We start from the raw sequence: 19504 nt of genomic DNA on the forward strand, positions 1-19504 counted from the left end.
GTCAATAATATTTGCTGCCTGATGGGATCATCCTACTTTTTATTTATGATGTTTAAGGGGAGACACTACAGGTGAATAGGGTAAAAAATTTAACTGATAGATATCGCCATGAAACCTCCTCAGTTAATTACTGACATTAAGACAATTATTTTTTGTAATATAAGTTTTCTGAATTGTTTTGTTTAAATATGCACATGAGGTATTATGTAACAGTAACTTTTGGTGAATTTAGTAGAAATCTACTGACACAAATAGACAAAGTAGTAAAATAAACACCTAAATGTGTATTTAGGATGTTTTCATTCCAACTCTCTTAAAGACTCAGCTATTATATACCCTATTCTCTATAACAATTAGATATGATGGCGTTTGAGTCATCCTGTGACGCTTGTCAATGTACCACCTGCTCTTCCTAGTGTCACTATGTCGGAAGTTGTTGTCAAATCACAAAAGTCACAATCTGTACAACATCTATCCTCAGACCATCAGTCTCACAATCACTTCTTTGTGTTATTTGATGTTATGTAAATGTCTTTCAAATAGGAAAATCACTTTCCTGTTTTCCGTTTTTAAATATAATAATGTAATAATTTCCTCCAGGTGTTCCTCTGAAGCCTCGCAGAGAGATGAGCTTTGCAGAAGACTCTGAGGGTCAGATGAAGGTGGTGTGGGTGTCAAAGTTCAACGTCAGCGTGGAGCCGGTGGTTTACATGCTCCAGTCCCGCTGGAACGTCGGGATTCATCCAAGTGAAGACCACGCCTCTCCATGGACTACTGTTGCCATGGTAACTCTCACCTTTCAGCCCGGGTCTTTATATCGAGGATTAGATAATTTGAGATAATGAAATCTTAAAGAAATTCAATTTTGTGAGACATCTTTTCATATATGAAAAGATACAGCATCGTTATGTTAATATCACCCTCTCTACATTACTGGGGGATATTAGCTGTGGAAATATTGATGAAGGGAAGCTGGTAGCATGCAACAACATGGCATATGGTCGTTGAAGCTGTAAAAATGTCTCCCTGTACCTTTAACAGTGGAACAGCGCCACAAAGTTTGTAACATATCTTTAACTCATAACTCTCAATTTGCCTCGAATGATGAAACTTCTCAGCTATGGAGATGGATGTTAGACTCTGTTTCCACCTCATCAGTCTGCTGCCTTGCTGTCTAAACCTCTCCACCCCAGCCAGACTCCCATTCTGCCAGGGTAAACCGTATTTCTGTGTGTGCGTATGAGCGAGTGTGTGTGTGCAATGCACTGTACGTCCATGTGTGTGTGCCTGTGTGAGGTTAGGTAAATAAGCAGAGCTTAAAAAGGAACCACAGGCAGCCACAGTCGTTCCACCGGCTGACTCTGAATGACTGAACGCTCATTATAGACTTAAATAGATGGCAGCTCGTGTCTGTGTGTGTGTGTGTGTATGAGTAGACTTTGAGCAGTTGATTACATTTGCACTGTCAGGGAGACAAAACATGTGAATCTTTAGCAATTTGAACCATAATTTTGGCAAATCGTTTAATTTCACTATTATCAGATGGAATTCCAATCCGACTGTGCTCATCTGACTTTCCACCTCATTAACTTGTGAAACTTAGATGTCTAAAAGTACACAGGGCTCTGTCATGTTTTTGAAAGAAGATATAGTATGGATTTGTGAGGGATGACGGAACATTTCTGGCCAAAGTGGGCTTGGATTGAAGTGAGCTGTTTCTAGTTATGATTAAGAAAATCAAAGTAAACGGGATTTCAGTATCAAAAACTTGTAGGACCTGGAATCATGTTTAATGAATAGTTTGACACTTTGGGAAATATATAAATTTGCTTACTTGCCGAGGGTTACATGAGGAAATTAATAACACTCTCATGTCTGTACGCTAAATATGAAGTTTCTATCAGCAGCCAGTTAGCTTAACTTCGCACAAAGACTGGAAACACAGGAAAACAGCTGACATGGCTCCGTCCACAGGCGAGAAAATCTGCCTACCAACACCTCTAAAGCTCTTTTTAATAAGTTACACCTTGTTTGTTTAATCTGTATCCGTAGCCTTATATTTCTCAGCTGGACGCAGTCACTTCCAAGAAATAGTCCGGTACACTTCTGTTTGTACAGCTTAAACAAACTAGATGTAACTTGTTAATTAGAGAGCTTTAAAGGTGCTGGTAGGCTCATTGTGTTGCTGTTGGACAGAGCCAGGTTAGCTGTTTCTGGTCTTATGCTAAGATAAGCTAATCAGGACCTGGCTGTAGCCAGGACAGATATGGACGGACATGAAAGGAGTATCAATCTTCTCATAACTCACCAAGAAAGCAAACCAGCGTATTATTCCTTTAAAGATTTAAAGGTGAAAAAAGTTTTTGTCACCTGAGGATCAATATTTTCTGTATCTTACCCTCAAAGATATTGTATATTAATAATCACTTTGTTTTAAAAATGAACAACATTATCAAAAAAACATCAGTGAGACTTGTTTTTAAAGAGCGACTTAACACGAGCCTTCTCTGGTTGAAAATTCTGTTTCACCTGTGACCACACCCAGCATCACTGATGATTGTGATGTCACAGTGTCCTGGAGTAGGCCTGTACATCACTGTAGTAAAGTTAGAAGTGAAACCACTGGAGGTCAGCAAAAACTGTCATTTTCAAGGGATGTTGCTCTTTAAAGGGACTGTTTGTAAGAATCAGAAATGCTTGTTAACAGCGACACCTGTGGCCGTTAAGTCAACGAAAGTCAGCATCGAGCTCGCGCTTGTGCTCGCTCTACATAGCCATGAACGAGCATCACTCAACATAGTGAGGTGACACACGTCAGCTATAGCCACAATATCACTCTATATTTCACCTGCTTGGCAGTAATGTTAGCTGACCAGACGAAGGTCTCTCCATGAATCACTGCTGATCCTAGTTTTGGCTTTCCCTGCCTCAGCCTCCTGACCGCGGCCTGAGGGAACAGGGAGACACCAAAGTTTTGGTCGGACGCAATAACTTTTCTCGCTGCGGAGCCCCGTCACTTCACAAGACTTGGGAAATCTCTGTTGGTCTGTACAAACATCCACTGTACGTTCACTAGTCATTCTCAGAGCTAAACTAACACTTCTGTGCGCGCATGCTCGTTAGAGTGGAGCGAAATAGCTAGAACGAGCGCAATGTGTGACTGAAGGCAAGCAGGCAGGCAGAGGAGCAGAGTACAACAGACTCCGGCCCTGGAGACCAAAGCTACGGTCTCTGACCGCGGCCAACACTGTTTTGCAAGACGGACTTCACTAGATATAACTTTGCGGTTTTGGTGCTTCTGTGTAGTTTGTGTTGGTTTCTTGTCTGAACAGCGTAGCCACACGTGAGAGCGCATGGGATTCCGACCCGGATTGATTTATATGTGTAAGAAGTTACAAACAGTCCCTTTACATGTCATGAATCATATATATAATTGTATCTGTGAGATTAAGAAAAGTAATGGGAATGTTGAACAAAAGTTTTTCTCTGTCATGCACCTGTTCATTGTTATATGTGATGTTTTTGTATTTTTAGACCCTTTCTGAAGATGTGGTTCTGTCAGATTTGAGACCTCAGCGCTGGTATCAGTTCAGAGTAGCAGCCATCAACAGCCACGGCAGCAGAGGCTTCACCACACCCAGCAAACACTACATCTCCAGTAAAGGTAATACAGTCCAAACACATGCTCTCATGTTCTTTACGAGAGTCCCGCAGAGAGCGATGAATCCTCCCGCATGTTTCCGTAACCTATCTGTTGAATTTTGATACTCTGTCATGAGACACTGAGCAAATCACAGATTCCATTTGCGTAATTTTATGAAAGATATTACACCTCTCTGAGGGGAAGTCAGAACATTTCCTCTCCATCCCTGGTCTTTCTCACTCTTTCACTCAGAGTTGATGGATAAGGTACTCAGAGCAGGAAAACAGGCAGTCTATAAAACACGGACAGGAAACAGAAAATACACAACTGCACATGCACATATTCACACATACATTTACAATACACATACTCATTCAGTTGGTTTAGTGCCAAATTGCTATTGTGGGTCAGCAAGACAGGGAGAAAGTAGACACACACACATCCACTGTAGGAGGTCCTAGCTCTAATGCTTAGCAGACTTAGGTCATATTGGTGCTGTGCCAGAATTGGCTAGTGATATGAATCCCCTGCCGGGATTGGCTAGAGCATGTTTGTATGTGAATAATGACTTCAGGTTGGACCGAGCTATGGAAAAACGTTCTTTATCAGTTGAGCACTTATGGGAGATTACGAAGAGGTGTCTAGGATAGCATTTTCCACCGCTTTCAACAAAACACCAAATAGTAGAATTGCTTATGTAATAAAGTTTAGAGAATATACAACCTGTGTACACGGTGCACTGGAACTTCTCTGGTAGCTCCTTTTGGCCCATCAACGCATTAAAGGAATTAGACATTTTGTAAATACTCTTATTCGCTTTTCTTTTTTTTAAAGACCTGTGTCACCGGTCCAAGATTTTGTGAATGTATTCTACGGCACCTTTAATATTTGTGTCCTTGTATTGTTTTTCTCTATGCGGACATAAATAAGTTGTTAAAATGTGTGTATGTGTGCCATTGTATGTGTATGTATTTTGAAGGCCAGGGTTAAAGGTTAAAGACACACACTTTAAACATTCAAAGGAGTCAGAGTCTTGTGTTTCCAGTTCATTAGTCTGATTAGTCAGGGGCTGGAGGTCAGAGGTCACAAATCAGGAAGCTGGCAGATGTCAGGACGGTTGGAGTTCCTCCACTGTGACCTTATGCTAACCAGAAAGAGAATATGAAAATTCCCTTTCCCTGTTCATTCAGATATTAGGGTTGCACAGTACCTGCCAGCTGTAATTACAAGGGAATGTCTGGTTCAGAGAACTCATCTTGATGTCTTCATCTTATGAAACAATGGACTGAAATCCACTGATTGAGAAAGACACACACAGAGAAAAAGGCCTCAGTGTGTTTTGGTTCTGATCTAGAAATTACCGCTGGCAGAGATACACTCTGCCTATTCCAAAGAAAAACCACACGCAGGCCAGGTTTTGCAGCCCTAATATGCTGCCCTAACTTTGATCTCTGCATCTGGGTCAGCCAAACATAGCCCGGAGCCTGTGGGAGGCCTGCCATGGGGGATGTAGTTCTAATCAGATACATTTTGTAGTTTTAATCAAATACAGGATTGGGGTTTGAGTTTCTAATGAGATACAGAGCCGGTGTTGAAAGAGCAGCGACCTCAGGATTTAATTTTGGAGGCAAACAGTGACGGTGAGTGGTGGTTGCCTTTGGTCTGTGTTGTGGTAGCTACTGAAAGGGGAAGCTTCAGGCTTCTCCAGTATCGCTCACCTTTGATGCTGTAAATCTAATTGGCTTTGTAGACTTGAATGAGACCAAGAGGAAATTAGCCTTTTCCCCCCAGAATGGCTTTTTTATTTTGCTTTGCTGCAGCACATTAAACATCGAGGTATTAGACAATTCAGTCAAGCTGGTGAACGGCCGCTGCTTTGTGTAAATCCACAATCTTAACCCCAATTAGTCACTAAATCTTCATATATGCTTCCTCGCCACTGGGGCAGTAGGAACAAACATGTCCAGGGTGTGATTTTCACAGGGGACGTCTTCTCCTCTTTTACAGTTTCATTTTGATTTATTAACTGCAATCTCTCTGAACAATGCCCTCTGACTGTCTACCTGCCAAATCCCCATGAAAGGAGCTCTGAGTTAAAGGGATAATTTGGGTATTTTACAGTGGGGTTGTATGAGGTACTTATCCAAAGTCGGTGTATTACCTACAGTAGATGATGATTGGCACACCCCCAGTTTGGAAAAGCAGACAAGAATTACTGCACGGAACCAAAGCAATGTACTGCTGTGAACGGGGCCGGCAGCAAAATGTTTTTTAGCCACCTAAAAGAAAGGCCCACCTAAAAAAAATCAATATCAGTTGAAGTGTACTATATAGATTATATTTAGAATATTTTTACCGCTTTACCTTGCCGTTAGACAGCTCTTTCCGACGGGGAACTGAAGCTGTTGTATCCATCTTTCATCTTTCATCTTTCATCTTTCTATTTCTGCCATTTCTCCTGACAGCTGTTTTCTCTCTCTGCAGACCCGTCACCTCCAGAACCTCCAATAAATGTCAGAGTGAGCAACCAAACTCTAGACTGGACGGGTTCACAACCAGCGACCCAGCTCACAGAAAGGTATCTCAATAGATGAAATATGATTAGATAGATGAATGTCTTTGCTATTTTCCTTGCTGGGTTAGTTGCTGTGCATCCTTTCAATCAGTCATAAAATGTGGTGCGCAAATTACAGTTCATCCTTGACCTCCTTCCAATCATATATTGCAGTGTCTTCTATTTGTGTGCTGTAATATTAAACGAGGTCATATAAAGTTCAGACCATGTCTTGGATCAGCAGCAATATTCCAATAAAACATTTAATAACAGAGGTGAGGACTTAAATTGTAGCTTCTGTTACATAAGATGATAAATTGGCTGCACATAAAAGAACAAATGAAATGAAACCCAACATTGAAAGCAGATGACAAACAAATATTGCATCTATTTTACTGCCACTCAATTTTACTTGTTCATAAACATTTACGTGGACGGAAGTGCCTTTCATTCTCCTCTATTACCACAAATTTGTTTACATCCATGTTGTGATGTTGTTTGACTTCTCTCCTCAGGTCGGGGGGCAGTGGGGTCACGGTGGCGGTCTTATTACGCTGGGAGCCCCCCAGAGAGGGAGACCTGCCAGTCCACAACTACAGAGTCACCTGGATGTCTCGACATGCACACACTGCACACAAACACACGCTGCATTCACACACACATACAGTGCATAATAACATGCACACGCGTCATACACACTCGCGCACACCAGACCAGGGTAAAAAGGAGAGCAACAGCAGAGTGACTCAAGGGGTAAGGAAACATTTTTATAAACTTAATTACACTAAATGAAAGAATATGGTGATTTAACTGTTATTTATTTTATTATTATTATTATCCAAGTTTCATTTTTGTCTCTATTCTGTGCAATCCATTCCCACCAGAAACGCACACATATGAACACATTGAGTATATGATATAGGCCTACATAATATCCCATTCATATGTGGTATTTCTCAGCACATTTTAACCTTGAAAGAACAGTTCAACATTCTGGGAAACAGGCATATTCACGTTCTTGCCAAGTGTTCGAAGATTGATACCACTCTCATGTCTGTATGATAAATATGAAGCTACAGCCAGGAGACAGTAAGCTTATCTTAAAGATTGGAAGCAGGTGGGAACTTGTTTGGCTGTGTCCAAAGGTAAGAAAATCTGCCTACCAGCACATCTAAAGCTCACTAATCAACGAGTTATATCTCATTTATAAATCTGTACAAAAACTAAAGTGTAAAAATGGCACGTTGTGGTCTTACGGGGGGTTATGTGCTGGACTATATCTTGGCCAGGAGCATTGACTTTATGGAGGCTCCACTGGTTTCCTGGCAACCGCACGGTGACAATAAGACTGCAGGCCAAGAAAAGAGATATTCTCATCTAATTCTTGGCAAGAAAGCGAATAAGCGAATAATATTAAGCAAAATGCTGAACTATTTCTTTAACTCTAAAACCAAGTTTTAACCCTAAAACAGCCCTTTGAAGTGAATACCAGGCAAAAAGTCTCCACTCACAAACACACAAGATCTATATAGCTGCACCTGAGAGATTTTACTGGAGCTGTAAACCCATGCACCACTCACTCACACACATACATTCCTTGTTGTCTCCTGGTTGTGATTACTGCAGTGATTTTACAGGCCTCTGCAGTGCTCAAACAGAACAGGTTCTGTAAACAGCTTCTGTATGCAAGTGGTGGTGCAAACTAATTTAATATAACCACAGATAGCAACTTATATGTTTGAGGTACAGCATCACACAAGTGAATAGGAAAACAACACACACCATAGGAACGGATGATACTCCTTAACACTCCTTTATATTCATTCTTAATGTTAGTTAGATAGTTTGGGTGTTTTGAAGTGGGGTTGTATGAGATACATATCATAGTCAGTGTATTACAGACAGGAGTTACCGAATGGAACCAAAGCAATATACTGCTGTGGACGGTGGAGCAAAATGTATTTTAGCCATTTAAAAGAAAGGCTCACCTAAAAAATTCAATATCAGTTTAAGTGTGTAATTTAGAGTATATTCGCCGGCTTACCTTGCTGTGAGACAGCTATACAGTCTAGGTTTTTGACGGGGAACTGAAGCTGTTATCTATGCTCTCGCCAAAGCAACCAGACTCCATTGAAAAAAACAGCAATTTTACCTCGCAGAACACGAGAGTTGCTGTTCTAAAATACATTTTGCTGCCGGCCCCATCCAAAGCAGTACATTGCTTTGGTTCCCTACGTTAACTCCTGTCTGCTTCTCCACACTGGGGGCGTGCCGACCGTCATCTACTGTAGGTAATACACTGACTATGGATAAGTACCTCATACAACCCCACTTCAAAACACCCAAACTATCCCTTTAAATGATTACCTCAAATTAAAGAATGACCTGCTGAACAACCTGTGGCCAGTAAAAAAGCCTATAAGTCAGAATTAGGATGCCTAGCGGAACTGCTCAGACATCTCAATTAAGCTTTAGGATTTATGTAATGAGCAAAAATGAGGTGCATATTGTTTAATCTGCATACTTCAAACTTGAAACTTGCCTGCCACCAAAGTTTATGAAACATTTTAAAGAAAGTGTTTTAGATGTTCTGATGTCGCATGATATATTCACCAAAATATTTTTTACATGTGCACTACTTTAGATATGGTTTTGATGTATTCACCCTGAAATCACTGTTTGGCACGTTTTCCCTTTACTTTTGCAGACGTTTTGTGCATGTTATGTGAAAATGCAATATTGTCCTCAGACATAGACATACCATTATCTTCACAAGACATAACCTTGTTAGCGTGCTATGACAACGTGCAGGTCTGGCTTCACGGTGGTGAAATAACACGACAACTCTAGATTGACTGACAACAGAGAGAAGCGACTTTTCCTGCATTTGGATAACATGTTTTAACTCAAGTCAAAGCATCTGGGAATGTACTGAAAACATGCCAGCCGTTACAGCACAAGGGCATTAGTGAGTGTTCAGTTAGCATAGAAGTAAATCTGTGCAAAGGTAGAGTTATATGACTGATGTTTAGATGATTATTCATTACTGTAGCTGCTAGCACAACATGTAAATGTGATAACAAGCATTAGACAAAGACAGTGAACCATCGCTGTCTCATTGTTGCTCAATTCAAAGTAACTTCTTAAGAAATGCAACAGGATTCTTGCTGTATTTCTGAAATTATATTTAATGCTGCAATAACAGTCCACAGAGGGTGGATTTTACTAGCATGATTACAGGCGTGATGGTGATGTAATAAGTCAGCATCGCCAAAATACCCATAATCACAGTAAACAACGCAGCTTTGACGCAACAATTATGATTGCCTGTGTAGTAACTGAACATTTTTTCTTCGGACGGTACTCTTTGCATAGGATCCTTCAGCTTTAGACCCACTTAGTCGTCCAACTCTAATGTGAGTACTCATTTCAAGAGAAGATACAACTGAATTAAAACCATGAACATCAAAGTTTGGAGGTTAAAATGTGAGCACACACTCATATGGACCTAAGTAGTGATGGCGATCCCAGACTGAGCCTGGTGGAGCCATTTATCTCTAGTCTGGTCCTCTGTTCTGCTTGGCTGGGAGGCCTGGAATTTAAATGAGGCCCCTTAACTAGTGTTTCCTACTTGCAGCTGCATCTAGACACACACAGAGAGACAGCAGCATCACAACAGGTACTGTAGGTAGGGACCAGAACAACATTTCTATGCTGTGTAAAATAGTTTTCATATGAAAGCATTTTTGCTCTCCATTACCACATGATGGTACATTCCCTAGATGTGTATAAAACATATATCCTGTCACTCAGGAATTTATGCAGGACTGGAGGGATTCAGCGTTAAACCTGAAGTAAAAGGAGGAAGTATTCAAACATGGAAAAAAAAACTCTGCTGAATCAGTGCTTTTAAATATACATCGGCCTCTTATATATAATGTTCACTGACATTATGCACCAAAATAGAAATCCAGGCTTCTCTCGCTCACTCTGTTTCACAAACACACACACATACATGCAGCTGTATAGGCCATATGTTTTGTCTATCTTGAGCGTAATGGAAATACTTCAACCCCACTTTGTCTGCAGGTCACCAAGAAACTGCTTTTAACGTGCTTTTGTCTCATTCTGTCTTAAGTGTGCGCACGTACAGAACCACACGGACACACACTTGTTATCATGCAAGCATCTCTTTGTTGTGACTAGCTCAAACCCACGCAGACAGACAGACCTGATCGACTAAGAGCCCGTTAATGAGCTGTCAGTCAAACAGCGGGCTAATGCAGAACAGGTCTGGACTGTCCATCACATAGTGGGGCACACACACAACACTCAGTATGATGGTGATGAGGACTGTGATGACAGTAAGGATGATGAAGACGGTGGCAGTAACGGCGCTGGCTATAGTGGTGATCCTGAGTTGGTGTTTGGGATTTAAAGGGATAGTTTGGGTGTTTTGAAGCGGGGTTTTATGAGGTACTTATCCATAGTCAGCATATTACCTACAGTAGATGGCGGTTGGCAGGGCAGGAGTTACCACACGGAAGCAAAGCAATGTACCGCTGTGGACGGGGCCTTCAGCAAAACGTATCTTTGCCACCTAGAAAAAATCATCATCAGTCTAAGTGTACGCTATATTTAGAATATTTTCGCCGGTTTACGGCTACATCTATGCTTCAGACGGGGAGCTGAAGCCGTTATCTATGCTCTCGCTCAAGCAACCAGACTCCATTGAAAGAAACAGTAATTTTACCTCACAGATCACATGAGTTGCTGGTCTACTGCTGCCTCGATCAGTTAGTTTGTTTGTGTTATTGTGGGACTTTGATTACTTCGGATTCACCAAGGTCACACAATAACACAAACAAACTAACCGATCAAGGCAGCGGTAGACCAGCAACTCCTCTGTTCTGCGAGGTGAAATTACAATGGATTCTGGTTGCTTTGGCGAGAACATAGACGGATACAGCGGCTTCAGCTCCCCGTCGGAAAGGTCTGACGGCAAGGTAAAGAGGTGAATATATTCTAAATATAGCGTACACTTAAAGTTATATTTATTTTTTTTAGTTGGGCCTTGCTTTTAGGAGTCGAAAATACATTTTGCTGCCGGCCTCGTCCACAGCAGTGCATTGCTTTGTTTCCGTGTGGTAACTCGTAACTGTCTGCTTCTCCAAACTAGGGGCGTGCCATCTACTGTAGGTAATACACTGTCTATGGATAAGTACTTCATACAACCCCACTTCAAAACATCACTATCCCTTTAAGAACACAAGTTCATCAAGACATTATCAATCTACTATATACATCGTTATTTGTCTTTCATTTGGTACCATTTCTACAAGACCCCGGTCAAATTCTAACATGTCAAAGTGAATTATGACAGACTGAGAAGTAGCCAATAACCACTGTTCCCAAAGGCTAAGAAAACTTCTCTTTCTTTGTTCCCCCTCTTTAATATGTTATAGGCGCAGTGTGAGCTGTGGCTGCAGGGTCTGCTGCCTGCTACTTCCTACTTCCTGTCTGTCCAGACGGTGGCCTACTGGGGTCAGAAGAGGCTGAAAAGTCCCAGAGCCCAAACTGTCTTCACAACAATAACTCATTCAGGTAAACAAACAAAGCATCTTCCTCATCATGGTATACTTTGTTTATTTGACAGTAACACTGTATACCATCCTCAGTAGACAAAGGTTTCTTGCTCAAGTGGTGTAAACTATAGCTGTACTGTTTGTGTTACCGTGATGCAACAATACAGCCACCTAAGGACTCCCCTAGCAACCTGAAATAGAAGCACACATTTTAAAACATTTCAGGAACTTGCTATGCCGTTAGTAAATACAGTGGAAACCTCTTATAGCGATCACGTCCGTCCAGGTCAAATTGATCGCTATAAACAGATTATTATAGCAGTTTTTTTTTTTTCTCTATTTCTCATGCAGATTACCATCTAATTGACATTTGTATATTTATTAAATTAATACAAAGTTATGAAACGACAGCTTCACTATTTACAGGCTCGCTGCCAATTCTTCTGCCTTTACCCTCACCAAGGGCAAGGGTGAGGTTTTGCCAGTTTTTGGGTGGCTCTGTGTCACTGGAGTGCAGGCGGTGCATGCATATGAATGGTGCCCTTTGCAATGTTGTAGAGCCGGTTGAGGACTTGCAGAGTTTCACTTTGAGGGCGTTATGTGACAAGGCATTTTCAATCTACTTGACGAGGGCGGCTTCAACCACAGGTGCTTTTCCCGTGCGCATTCGTTTTTCATTGAGAGAAAATTACTTTTTTTTTAAATGTTTTCTATATGTTGTCATGTATGAAAAGACCCAAAATTAACACTTTAAGCGGACTACTTGATTACTATAAGCAAACTATTTTAACAGCATTTGTACAGGAATGATTCTGTCCCAAGCTTTTGTTTTTTAAGGTTGCTTTTGGCCTTTTATGCCTTTATTTATAGTGATAGTGATAGCAATGAAAGGGGGAGAGAGAGGGGATGACATGCAGCAAAGGGCCGCAGGTCGGATACAAACCCTGGGCCGCTGTGGTAAGGACTCAGCCTTGGTACATGAGGTGCCTGCTCTGCCAGGTGAGCTACTGGGGCGCCCCCTGTCCCAAGCCTTTTGATCCATACAGTATATGAGGTGGATCACTGTAACCATGGTCACTATAAGGGGTTTCCACTGTACTGTATTTATAGTCCACAGCATGAATTTGTTAACAGAGCCATACATTATTGAGTTAATGATTTTAAGTAGTTTTTTCAGAGCAGCTGCATTTACTGACTGTCAGCATATTTAGTCTCCCTACAGCTGCACTGTTTAAGCTCACGTATACAGCGGGAAGTGGCGTTGTTAACGGTCGTCTGTGCAACAGAGGTATTTATAGGTGACCTGTCGGTCAGCCCAGCAGAGGATTATAGCCAGCTGCAGCTCAATTATCAAACCACATACCAACAATTTTATATGGACCATATTGTTGTTTATAATTTAGCAGCATTAATATTTGACACAGTCCACGTATCGGCCTGGTCTCCCTCATGAGGGTCAGTCAGGCCGGATCAAACATATTAGTGTTTCTGAGTGAAGGAATTAACGGGAAAGTTAGCTACCAGCTGCACTCTCATCGCCAGTTTATGATATTCCTGGCACAATATAATACATTTATAAATTCCATGTGTTATATAACAGGTTTCATACATCCAATCATTTGTGTGATGTGTCTTTGTGATGTTGCCCGTATAGGTTTTCAGACTGGCTACTGTATAAATAATACTAACTGTAGAGTGATGAAGAAACTGCTTCTTTAATACACACATACAAACACAATGAATATCATCCTGCATCCAAAGTTTTAAGTGTTTTTGGTAGTTTGTTTTTCTGACCTCATAAAAGGTCCTTTTGTTGGGAAAATGTGAAATATTTTTACCTTTTACTGCCCTCATTAAAAAAGACATACCGTCAAATCAGTCAAAGTATGAAAATTTAACATTTATTATTCCTCTCCTCTCCTCTCCTCTCCTCTACTCTCCTCTTTTCTTCCTCTCAAAGGTGAAGACTTCTCCAATGAGCTCCCCTCTTCTTCATCCTCATCATCTCTTCCCTCCTCTCCTTCCCTCTCATCCTCCTCCCCCTCTTCCTCTGACCTCCCCCTCTCCTCCTCTCTGCCTCACCCTGAATCCCCCCTTAACCCTGTCGCCTCTGGCAACCTGCGCCTCGAGGTCGCTGCCCCTCATTACCATGACGACCAGCTGCAGGTCAAGGTGTTCTGGAAGTTGCCTCATCACGGTGAGTTGATGCTGAAACAACAGATAGATGCAAATCAACTTCATTGCAGCAAATGTTATTTTAAAAGTCCTCTCTTTCCTCCTGTGACTGTTTGGTCTGTCAGATTCACAAAAATATTAAACACATTTCCAATTAAATTTGCGTGGTTCTCACTGAGAAGTTACTAATTACACAAATAACCCTCTCCAAGTTCTATTGTTGCAGTCTTTACCTACAGTTTAATATTGGCACATTCATTTAGGACTGCAGTCAAACATGTGTCCAGTATAATCCACACCTTCCAACCAATCAGAATCCATCATTTTCAGTGGTTATGACAATTGAGTGCTGCAGGACTGAGTCCTAAAAACCCATAAATGAGTTAGCATTTTAGCACTTCCTGTTCCCACATCTGGAAGTCAATGTTTTTTTTAAATGGGTTTTTAGTTAGATGCCAGAAATAAGGTCTGTGGTTAACACAAGCTGAAGAGATTTTAATGTTTTGTTCTACGATATAAAATTTGTCAGTAAATATTCCACTACCAGGGCGATGCTGACTTCCTGGTTGGCCTTCAAAAATAGGTCATCCTTGCACCACTCTATCTACTGTATACTGATGCTTGAGATGCAGATTTTGCTTTACAATGATAATCTTCAGAGAGTGAGAACTCTGACAAAACGCTGTTTCTACAAATATGATTATTGATCATCAATAAAGAATAAAGAACTATAGACTTTTTACTAGAAGATGGAAAAATGAGAGAATGTGAAAGAGTAGAAAGTAGAGAAAAGTAAAACATTTATCAGTGTACATCATGATATTTTACATAGTTTTCAAACAGTGTAATTCATGAAAATAAACACAAGATAAACACCACTTATGTAGTGTCGGTCTGTCTCTCTTTTGCTTTACAGGCAGGCAGAGACACCCTGGTCCGTACATTTTGCGGTGGCGTCCACATACCTGCAGTACTAATGTTACGAGCACAGAGAGAACAACAACTGTGCAGGTATAACTACCCTGGTCGACTTTTATGTGTCTGTGTTACTGAAATTGTGTATACGTGTCTTCTTTCTATGTGAGCATTGTTTTGTTCTGCGTATGTGTGTATCAGAGATCAGGTTTCATCCCCATAACTCAGATCAGTCTGGAATGCTCTCATCCTCTGTCTGTGTGTAACTTTGTGTCTCTGCCATCATCTCGCTCTGTCTCTGCACAACATCACTTCTACCAGAACTCAAATGTCAAACCCCTGGCTGAAATATATTATGTTGAAATATAAAAGAATTAAATATAGAAAGGAGTTTGACTGAGAATAATCTATGGGTAAATGATTTACAGACTATTAACCATTAAATGTGTCACCAAAATTGAGATAGGAAAAATAAAATCTACTTTAAATCTGCATTTAAAACACCTTCTTTTTAAAAAGAATGTAAAAGCAACTGAAAAGATAAAGTGGTATTGAGTGTATACAGTGCACCTGATATCTGCCATCAAAAGAAAACTCCACTCACCAACATTAGATCTTTACCCACTGTTGTCCCGGCGTTAACCTCTCGTCTAAAGTGATCACAGACGCGGTGGGTTGATAAATATCAAAGTGCTGTGTGCAATTTGCTGAGGTCACGTTATGCCATTTGAAGCTGCCAACCTGCACAGCTGCCAAGTGCCGCTTCAAACTGTTGTGTTTATTTTAACATGGAGCTAACAAGCTGCTTATGTGCAAACAAAAACAGAGGTAATGTGTATATTTTGAGGAACCTTGTAATATGTCAGTTTTAACAACCAGCTGTGTACATTTTAAACACTTTTTTTCATTCTGAACTTAACTTGATTTTCTCCCTGCAGGGCACCCATCACACCATCACAGGCCTATTGTTCGCCTGTAAGTACCGGGTCGCCGTGGCAATGAAGGCTGACCCGGGGTCAGAGGCTGTTGCCTGGGTTACGACCCCAACTTGCTCCTCCATCAGGGTCAGAGGAGGCAAAGCTTTGCCCTGCCACACTGAGGGTAAGACAACATATTATCAGAAAATTACAGTAGTGTTGCCAAACAACCTTTTTCTTAATATGCACACAGTTAGCTGGTTAAATGCACTTCAGATAACTGCAGTTATGGTCATAAGTGAAGGTTTTGTGTCCTTTGTTTGTGTCAGAGCGCCTCCTGGCAGGCAGAAAGGTGGTACTGCGTCCAGAAAGACTGACTGCAGACTTTCAACAAGTCAATGGCACCCTGCTCACCGTGCTTCGCTGGAGGATGTCCCAGCATGCATTGGACTCGGCAGCTGTGGAGGGTTTTCAATTCACCTGGACGCTGCAATCAGGGGTTACCACGCCAACAGAAGGGCAGGAAGACACACTTATCTCCCAGACGCAGACAATCGCACCGGTGAGGCACAAAGTGAGGTCTACAGTGACGACATTGTGTTAGCAGCAGGAGGAAAACACCTTAGAAATATGAGAGGGCTCTGTGTGTGTGTGTGTGTGTGTGTGTGTGTGTGTGTGTGTGTGTGTGTGTGTGTGTGTGTGTGTGTGTGTGTGTGTGTGTAAATGAGTCCATAAGTATTTTATATCAAGTTCCTTTTTCTTTCCTTCGAATTTATACTTTAAAGGTCCCATATTATGCTCATTTTCAGGTTCATACTTGTATTTTGTGTTTCTACTAGAGCATGTTTACATGCTGTAATGTTCAAACAACACATTATTTTCCTCCTACTATCTGCTTGAATATACTTGTATTTACCCTCTGTCTGAAATGCTCCGTTTTAGTGCATTTCAACGGAATTGCAACAGAATTGCGTTGCTAGGCAACAGATTGGGTCCATGTTTACTTCCCGTCGGCTGATGTTATTTACATACACTGCAACAGGAAATAAACTGGGACACATTTAGAATGTTTACGTCTAAAACCATGTAATGGTCTAGATATTGTATATTTGTGACATCACAAATGGACAGAAATCCTAACGGCTTGTTTCAAACGCACAATTTCTGAATACGGGCTGTGTGAATTTCTGTGTATATTGAGCGCTTTCGATACTTTCACAGTATTTATAAAGCACTTAAACCTGCTTTATAATATACAAGACATAAAAATCTGACTTTTTACAATATGGGACCTTTAAAGAGGCAGTGTCGTGAAAAAAAAGCTTTAAAAAATTGAAGTTTAACTCATAAAAGCTGAATAACAATCATGATACAGTATTTACATATTGTACATAAAGGATAAGAATAGTGATATATGTTTGTTATTGTCAAGCAAGAATAGTGTCCGTGTGTGTCTGTTAACTTGCCCTGCTTCACCCTCCTCAGTCTCAGCGGTCGGTGTCAGTTCATGGTCTCCAGGTCGACAGTGTTTACCAGCTGCAGCTCCAGGTGCTAACAGCAGGCGGCAGCAACGGCACCACAGTGTCCAAGACCATACATACTCCAACTATCAACGCTACACTTTGATAGGTAATGGGGCTTTCTCAGTAACACACTGCTCTTTTGTGCAGTTCTGTTAAAAATTAATAGTCACACTTTTTATCCCTTTAAATGAAAAAATACACAAAAAATAACCTGATGAATGTCCGAAACATTACAATTAAAATTCTCTGACTGCAAGGGAAGAGGACAATCCCTTTAACATGATTAAATAGCATACATTTTCTGTCATATTTGGAGAATGTGTTTCTATGAAAGTGTAACACTTTTCATCTTTTGTTAATCCTACCAATCTACCATCTCTTCCAGGCCCAAACCCCACAGCTGTCAACGTCTGCTTCACCAAGCTCATCTTCACCAATGTCCGCTTCTACCAACGTACTTTCATTGCAGTTCACCGTTCAGTGCAACCTGACCAAAGTTCCTCTGTTTAAAGTAGACCACTCTCTCATATCAACACTTTAATCACTTTTCAAATATCAGGAAGGTTGTGAACTCGCTCTCAAAGAAAAAAACATTAATCTTATCAATCATTAATCTGTCAGCTGATCCAAAAGGTTATGGCCTAAGTCAGTAGGTTTTGTACAAATTGTAAAAAAATAACTGTACATGGTGCCAGTTTAAAAAGCATTAAGTACTTACGGTTAGTCTAGAGACGCGTATCGTTAAACCATTTTTTTTTTTTTATTTTGTATTAAAATGCAGGGTGTGTATGTGAAAAGTGAGACTCCTTGCATGGCTGCATCTATGTTTGGTGTTTAGATGGGACCAATCAGGTCATTTCTAATCACTGGAGCCAAATGACACTTGTAAAGAGACTTATAATGCCTGTTGTTTTTGATCATGCAAGTAGAGAACAATATAGCACTGACCTTATGTACAAATAGAAATGTTTAGCAACAGACTGACTGTGTTTATTTCAATGCATAATCTGCTGCGTTATCTTTGAAGCCAGTGGTCTGAGTTGCTGAAGCCTTGAATTAAGCTCAAATATATTTGAATATTTTGTTCATATGTTTAAAAAAAAAAGCTAATTTTTCACTAAAATCTGTCTGAATTCATTTGTTTGATACATCTTAGGCCTTGTGCAGCATTACTTTGCATTATGCTACATCCATTTCACTAAATAATAATATGTGACATTTGTACACAGTTAATATAGCTATACCTGTGGTAAATATCATCAGTCATGGCATTACTTTGAAAAGGTTGAAAACTACTGGTGTCAAGCGATCAGTAATTATCATGTTAATATTCTCTCTATGTAACCTTTTTTATACATTTTACTGTTGATAATTTTGTACTTAATTTCTTTACTTTTTGACAGTTTTATTTATTGTTTTCCTGTCTTAGTTTTTTTGTAATTAAAGAATATCAAGATACAGTGTGTGTGTGTGTGTGTTGTGTTTTGATAACGGATCAGTTTATTATGTTATTATTATTACTATTATTATGTTTTATGTATGATTATCTTTTGCATTATATAAAATTATATTTTAAATTAGAATTGCCATTACTTTGCTTCTCTTTATCCACTATTTTCCTTTATTTGTTATGGCAACACAGATTAATTGCCTATACATGTAATGCCAATAAAAAGCTAATTGAAATTCTAAAATTAAAACAGGATGATATTGCTGTTGTTGTCTGTGTATATATATATATATACATATATACACATATATATGTATATATACACATATATATATCATAAAATATCGAAGCAACGTTTCTAAAATTTGGATTTTATATATATGTATATATATATATATGTATATATATACAATATATATATACATATATATATGTATGTATATATATACATATAGTATATACATATATATCATTAAATATTGCAGCAACGTTTCTAAAATTTGGATTTGTATATATATATATACAATATATATATATACATATATATACATATATATATATTTTTATATTTATAGTATAAGTATGAGGATTAGTGGTAACAGGATTATATTGCTGTTGTTATCTGTGTATATATATATATATATACATATATATATCATAAAATATCGAAGCAACGTTTCTAAAATTTGGATTTTATATATATATATACAATATATATACATATATATATATGTATGTATAT

General features: G+C 39.8%; 1 protein-coding gene and 1 long non-coding RNA gene across 2 annotated transcripts in view; one reads left to right on the forward strand and one right to left on the reverse strand.

The window, feature by feature from the left end:
• anos1b (anosmin 1b) overlaps positions 1 to 18767 on the forward strand; it is a 48633-nt gene extending 29866 nt beyond the window's left edge. Inside the window, exons 5-15 of the mRNA XM_037770977.1 lie at positions 601 to 785; positions 3535 to 3664; positions 6128 to 6221; positions 6713 to 6950; positions 11663 to 11801; positions 13743 to 13979; positions 14874 to 14968; positions 15811 to 15973; positions 16119 to 16351; positions 17275 to 17418; positions 17698 to 18767. Of these exons, the coding sequence (XP_037626905.1) occupies positions 601 to 785; positions 3535 to 3664; positions 6128 to 6221; positions 6713 to 6950; positions 11663 to 11801; positions 13743 to 13979; positions 14874 to 14968; positions 15811 to 15973; positions 16119 to 16351; positions 17275 to 17415 (1655 nt within the window). The 3' untranslated portion in view covers positions 17416 to 17418; positions 17698 to 18767. The remainder of the gene's footprint in view (positions 1 to 600; positions 786 to 3534; positions 3665 to 6127; positions 6222 to 6712; positions 6951 to 11662; positions 11802 to 13742; positions 13980 to 14873; positions 14969 to 15810; positions 15974 to 16118; positions 16352 to 17274; positions 17419 to 17697) is intronic.
• On the reverse strand, positions 15739 to 16328 carry LOC119488931. The gene is made up of 2 exons (XR_005207061.1): positions 16204 to 16328; positions 15739 to 15967 (listed from the first exon to the last, which is right to left on the reverse strand). It is a non-coding gene; the product is annotated as an uncharacterized LOC119488931 (long non-coding RNA).
• Positions 18768 to 19504: the final 737 nt, after the last annotated feature.

The sequence above is a fragment of the Sebastes umbrosus genome, chromosome 5 (genome assembly GCF_015220745.1).
Source record: "Sebastes umbrosus isolate fSebUmb1 chromosome 5, fSebUmb1.pri, whole genome shotgun sequence".
Taxonomy (NCBI): domain Eukaryota; kingdom Metazoa; phylum Chordata; class Actinopteri; order Perciformes; family Sebastidae; genus Sebastes; species Sebastes umbrosus.